The sequence below is a fragment of the Miscanthus floridulus genome, chromosome 2 (assembly GCF_019320115.1).
Source record: "Miscanthus floridulus cultivar M001 chromosome 2, ASM1932011v1, whole genome shotgun sequence".
Taxonomy (NCBI): Eukaryota; Viridiplantae; Streptophyta; class Magnoliopsida; order Poales; family Poaceae; genus Miscanthus; species Miscanthus floridulus.
In genome coordinates, this window is record NC_089581.1 from 56,652,472 (window position 1) to 56,658,587 (window position 6,116).

Consider the following 6,116-nt stretch of genomic DNA (forward strand, 5'->3'; position numbering starts at 1 on the left):
TTGGCCTGAGCCCTTATTCGTATTCGTCGTTTTTTGTAGGGGATGAGGGACATACGAGCCTCCCCACCGCCCGTCCCCGAAGACACACAGCGGCGGGCGGTGAACCGGGCGTATGCGGAGGCCCAGAAGAAGAAGAAGGATGCTAAGGCGGCAAAGCGTAAGAAGAAGATTGTTGAGCGCGACGCTCTGGAAAAGCGTCGCCGGAAGCAGAAGCTCGAGGGTCTCCCCGTGGAGGCTTCTCCGTCGACGTCGGTGGAGGGTTCGAGCGGCGATGATGGTGGTGAGGGGGGGGCGGGGTCCCCTCGACCACCTCCCTGACGTCAGGGAGATGGTTCTTGGGGCGTCGGCGGGCGGTCCGGCGTCCCAAGGAGGAGGAGAAGACGGTGACTCAGGGCAGATGAGCGCCCGCCCCGCGGCCGAGACCGATACGCCCGAGACGAGGGCGTTGGGAAAGCACGCCGTTAGCCCGCTGGGCTCGACAGCAGAGGTGGAGCAGGCGGCTGCGGGGCTGGCTCCACCGAGGGTTGAGCGAGCGCTGGAGTCCGGCGAAGGTCGGCCGGCCTCGGCGGACACGGGGGCCGCGCCACCGCCGCCGTTGCAGAGGAGGGACGTGGTGAAGAAGCGGTTGGGCATCCGCTCGGGGTGAGTATTTCGCTAGTGAAGTCTTTTAACATCTCCTGCTTTTGTTTTGGTCGCGGGTCTGACCGTGTCTTGCCCTCAGCCAGAAGCGTCAGGCGGAAGTGCCTGCCTTTGCGCCGCGCAAGGCGCTCAAGGTGGGCACGGGTTCCATCGCCCCAGGGGCGGTGGAGGTACAGGAGTTGGTCGCCCAGGTAGGGGCTACCCAGGCGGCTGTGGGGCGAGAGGAGGAGGAGGAGCCTACACTCCACGAGGTCGTAGCACCTGTAGCTGTCGAGGCCACTGTGGGTGCGGCCGAGACCCCCTCGGCCGTGGAGGCCACCGAGGGCGAGGTCGGGGTCGAGGCCCCCTCGGTTGTCGAGGCCACCGAGGGCGAGGTCGAGGTCGAGGCCCCCTCGGTCGTCGAGGCTACCGAGGGCGAGGTCGAGGTCGAGGCCCCCACGGTTGTCGAGGCCCTCCGGACCTCAGGGGCCGAGGTAGTGGAGATCGCGGCACCCAGGAACTTCGGGGCCAGAGTGGTGGAGGCCGGAGTGAGCACGGCGAGGGTGGCAGACCTAGAGGTGGAGACGGAGGCGAGGCAAGCCTCAACCCTGCCACCAATTCAGAGCGTGCTTCCGGTACAGGGGAGCACCCGGGAGGCGGAGGTCCGCCCGATCCCTGCCGACAATGCTTCCTAGGGGAAGGGGGTGGCCGATGCCAGGGCGGCCAGCGCCGTGGAACAGCCGGCTTCGGCTTCGGGCGAGGGAAGTGCGGCCCTCGTGTGGGTGCGGCCTGAGCCGTACGGGTGGGATCACCCGCGCGTCTGGTGGCGGAGCCGGGACGACCCCGAGGGGGAGCCCATCTTTGCCCTTGAGGACGTGGCCGAGGGGGGTCGCTGGGACACCCTCGAGCAGTACCATAGCCTGGCGGAACGGTCGCTGCGGACACGCTGTCCGTCGTGGCCAATGACCTGCCCGGGGTCTCGTAGGTACGTATCCCCCCTTTCTCGTGCGACTTCGTCTTTCTCTGGGTTTATTCGTAGTGCTCAACTTGTGTTCTGCCTATTCAGGAGCTCGAGGCCCGGTCCTTCGGGAAGTCGCTGTTCCTTCGGCGGGAGAGGGGCGTCTGGGACGAGCTCTGTCGGCAGAGGGAGCTGCTCGCCCACGCCAACGAGCTTCTGTCGGCACGGAGCGCGGAGGCGGAGGATCTCCGTCTTCGCTGTGACAACCGGGAGGCTGAGGCGGCCACGGCTCAGGGGCAGGTCACCCCTTTGGTGGCACGGGTCAAGGAGCTAGAGGAGGAACTGACCCGTGTGGCCGACGAGCGAGACGCCTCCAACTCCTGGGCGGAAGAAGTGAGGGCCACTGTCGTAGCCACCGCTGGGCAGCTGGGTGCGGAGCAGCGGGCGCACGAGCTGACGAAAGGTGCCTTGGCAGAGGCTACCAAGGCGGCCGAGGGTGAGTCCTGTTCCCTTTGTTTCGTTCGTTTTTTCATGCGTTCGACACCTGACTTCTTATCGCGACGTAGAACTGGAGAAGGAGGCTTCTAGGGCAGCCGAGGCCTCTCGTGTCGAGGTCCAGCGCTGGAAGGAGAAGGCCAAGGCCTCTCAGGTCGAGGTCCGGCGCTAGGAGGAGAAGGCCAAGGGTGAGTCCCGTAGGCCTCGCGCCCCTATTTGGCTTGTTTTCTTTGACGCTTAATCCCATTCTACTTGTTTTGGCACAGGGTTGGACGATGAGGTCTCACGGTTGACCGAGGCCTCCGTCGCGCTGCAGACAGTGCTCGATCGCGAGATCGAGGAGCACGACGTGCTGTAGAGCACCGCTCGCGCCGTATGCGAGGCCCTGGAGATGGAGGGGGTTCAATCGGGCAGCTCCCTTAGGAGCCGCCTGACTGTGTTGATTGGCCAAACGCGTCAGCGACTGCGAGAGGCGCTACACACAGGCGTCAAACGTGCCCTGGCCGTCGTCTCCTCGCACTACGCCGGCGTCGACGTCGAAGGCATCAATGACGACTATGTCCTGTCCGAGGATGCCGTCGAGGCCGAGGAGGAGCTGACGAGGCTGGAGGCGGCAGTCGAGGGCCCCGGCACGGCGTTGGCGAAGCTGTTCGAAGAGGAGGTGGTCCCTCCTTTGCCGTCTGCCGACGCGGGAGACCCTGCGCCTTGACCTGGGCTGAGGGGGCCATGTAATAAGTTAGATTTATTACTGTATCGTGACGTTTGTGGCTGTCGAGGCCTTTGTGAGGTGCTTGTATATATACGTTTTTTCTAATCGTTTTATTGTATTTCCGAGCCTCTGTCCTCTGTCTCGCCTCCGAGCATATCATCTGTAAAAACTCCCTTGGAGCCTAAGTTGTCCCTCGGGTAAAAGGTGGTGAGGGAGTTGCCGTAGCCCGGAGGCGTAGGTCGTTCTCACAGCTCGGCCGGCGTTTTAGCCTTGAGACATACTTTTGGTCCTTAGGTTCTTTACAAATGGTCTGTTAGAGCGCGCTAGAGAGAGTTTGGCGTAGGAATTTAACTGAAAATCGACTAAGAAATGGTGTCTGGGACTTAGGGGGGTTCCCCCCCTTCTAGCCCCCGAGGGAGGCTTGGCCCTGCGGAGGCATGGCCGAGTCTCCCTTGAAGCGTTATCGTAAAGCGTTTTACCTTCTGTTCCGATTTCTAGACAAGTCCTTTGAAAAAACCCCCTCGGAGCCTGGGCTGCCTCTCGAGTGAAAGGTGGTGAGGGAGTTGCCGTAGCCTGGAGGCGTAGGCCTATCTCTCGGCTCGGCTAGCCTTTTGCTCTTGAGGCGAACCTCTGGTCTTTAGGTTTTTTTGTAATCGACTTGTCCTAGTACGGGACAGGTTCCCATTGATGGGGGTTTCTCGAAAAATTAGAACAACTAAAGACGCTTCTTTAATGTATTTCGAGAAACAAAATATACAATGCTTGGAAATTTAAGGGTAGAAACGACGTAGCTGTTCTATGTTCCAAGCGTTGGTGAGGACTTCGCCCTTCTCGTTGGCTAACTTGTAGGTCCCGGGCTTCAGCACTTGAGCGACGATGTACGGCCCTTCCCAGGGTGGGGTCAGCTTGTGGCGGCCCTTGTTGCTCTGCCTCAGTCTCAGCACCAGGTCGCCCACCTTCAGGTCTCGGCTTTGGACGCGCCGGGCTTGGTAGCGTCGTAGGGCTTGCTGGTACCTGGCTGAGTGTAGCAGCACGACGTCTCGGGCTTCCTCTAGTTGGTCGAGGGCGTCTTCGCGGGCAGTGCGGTTGCTTTGCTCGTTGTACGCCTGTAGCCTCGGGGAACCGTATTCTAAGTCAGTGGGGAGGATGGCCTCGGCTCCTTAGACCAGGAAGAATGGTGTGAATCCCGTGGCTCGGCTCGGGGTGTTTCTTAGGCTCCAGATGACTGACGGGAGTTCGGCAAGCCATTTCTTGCCAAACTTCTTCAACCGGTTGAATATTCTTGGCTTAAGGCCTTGTAGGATCATGCCGTTGGCACGCTCTACCTGGCCATTCGTCCTAGGGTGTCCTACGGCCGACCAGGCCACCCGGATGTGGTGGTCATCGCAGAACATCAGGAACTTGTGACCGGTGAATTGTGTCCCATTGTCAGTGATGATGGTGTTAGGAACCCCGAATCTGTGGATGATGTCAGTGAAGAATAGAACCGCTTGCTCGGATTTGATTTGCGTGATCGGGCGAGCCTCGATCCACTTGGAGAACTTGTCGATGGTTACCAGCAGGAGGGTGTAGCCCCCGGGGGCCTTCTGCAGAGGCCCAACCATGTCCAGACCCCACACGGTGAATGGCCATGTGACGGGGATGGTTTGGAGGGTTTGGGCCGGGAGGTGCGTCTGCCGCGCATAGTACTGACATCCCTCGTAGGAGCGTACTAGCTTGGTGGCGTTGGCAACCACCGTTGGCCAGTAGAAACCTTGGCGAAAGGCGTTTCCGACGAGTGTCCGAGGCGCCGCATGGTGCCCGCAGGCCCCTGCATGCAAGTCCCAAAGCAGGGCCTGGCCTGCCTCGGTAGTGATGCATCGTTGGAGGACGCCTGACGGGCTTTGCCTGTACAACTCGTGGTCGCAGAGGACGTAAGTTTTGGCTCGCCGTGCAAGCCGTCGGGCTTTGGTCCTGTCTGCAGGGAGCTCTCCCCGGATGAGGTAATCAAGGAACGGGACTCGCCAGTCCGTACCCTGGTTGGCCTTGGGAGGCTCTGCTTCGATTTCCATGACTTCAGGCTCGACTGCGGAGGTCTCGGCGGCAGAGGGGGCCTCGGGCCCTTCGATGGGCTTGACCGGTGAGCCATCTTCTGCCGCCGAGGTGCAGTCGATGGAAGGTTTGCGGAGGTCTCTGGCGAAGACGTTCGGGGGGACCGGGGCCCTCGCCGACACCATCTTTGCTAGTTCGTCCGCGGCCTTGTTGTACTTTCACGCAACGTGGTTGAGTTTGAGACCATCAAACTTGTTCTCTAGGCGACATACTATCGTGCAGTACGCCTTCATTTTGGGGTCATGGCAGCTTGACTCTTTCATCACCTGATCGACGACGAACTACGAATCACCCCATACGTCGAGACGTCGCACTCCAAGTTCGATGGCGATTTGCAGGCCGTGACGAGGGCCTCGTATTCGGCCACGTTGTTGGAGGCGGCGAAGTGAAGCTGGATCATGTAGCGCATGTGTACTCCGAGGGGCGAGACTAGGAGCAGGCCCACGCCAGCCCCAGTCTTCATCAGAGACCCGTCGAAGTACATGGTCCAGCATTCTGATTGGATTTGAGCGGGTGGCAGCTGTGTGTCGGTCCACTCGGCTACAAAGTCGGCCAGGACCTGTGATTTGATCGCTTTCCGAGGTGCGAAAGACAAGGTTTCCCCCATGAGTTTGACAGCCCACTTGGCTATTCTACCCGAGGCCTCCCGGTTTTGGATTATCTCTCCTAGAGGAAAAGACGACACCACAGTCACCAGGTGGGACTCAAAGTAGTGACGCAGCTTGCGTCGAGCCAAGACTACGGTGTAAACCAGCTTCTGGATGTGGGGGTAACGCGTCTTAGTCTCGGAGAGCACTTCGCTGATGAAGTAGACAGGTCATTGGACGGGTAGAGCATGTCCCTCCTCCTGCCTCTCGACTACTATGGCCGCGCTGACCACTTGGGTCATCGCGGTGACATAGAGTAAGAGGTGCTCGCCCTCGGTGGGCGGAAGCAGGACGGGGGGGTTGGTGAGCAGTGCTTTGAGCTTGGCGAGGGCTTCCTTGGCCTCGGTGGTCCAAGAAAAGCGCTCGGACTTTCTCAAGAGGCGGTACAGGGGCAGGCCTTTTTCGCCGAGGCGCGAGATGAAGCGGCTTAGGGCCGCAAGGCATCCCATGACCCTCTGCACCCCTTTGAGGTCTCGGATCGGGCCCATGTTGGTCATGGCCGAGACCTTCTCCGAGTTGGCCTCGATACCACGTTCCGAGACTATGAATCCCAAGAGCATGCCTCGGGGAACCCCGAAGACACACTTCTCGGAGTTGA

At 60.6% G+C, this 6,116-nt stretch overlaps 1 protein-coding gene across 1 annotated transcript; it reads left to right on the plus strand.

The window, feature by feature from the left end:
- The first annotated feature begins 328 nt into the window (after positions 1–328).
- On the plus strand, positions 329–2,429 carry LOC136536584 (uncharacterized). The gene is made up of 4 exons (XM_066528828.1): positions 329–642; positions 722–1,253; positions 1,685–2,072; positions 2,338–2,429. Exons 1-4 carry the CDS (start codon positions 329–331, stop codon positions 2,427–2,429), a joined length of 1,326 nt encoding a protein of 441 aa, XP_066384925.1.
- The last annotated feature ends 3,687 nt before the right edge of the window (positions 2,430–6,116 follow it).

What these genes read in the sequence shown, in the direction of transcription:
- LOC136536584 (XM_066528828.1), top strand. Translation starts at nt 329, where the DNA reads ATGGTTCTTGGGGCGTCGGCGGGCGGTCCGGCGTCCCAAGGAGGAGGA. An exon ending in CAATTCAGAGCGTGCTTCCG is followed by an intron (nt 1,254 to 1,684) that starts GTACAGGGGAGC and finishes CTGCCTATTCAG; the next exon opens with GAGCTCGAGGCCCGGTCCTT. An exon ending in GGCTACCAAGGCGGCCGAGG is followed by an intron (nt 2,073 to 2,337) that starts GTGAGTCCTGTT and finishes GTTTTGGCACAG; the next exon opens with GGTTGGACGATGAGGTCTCA.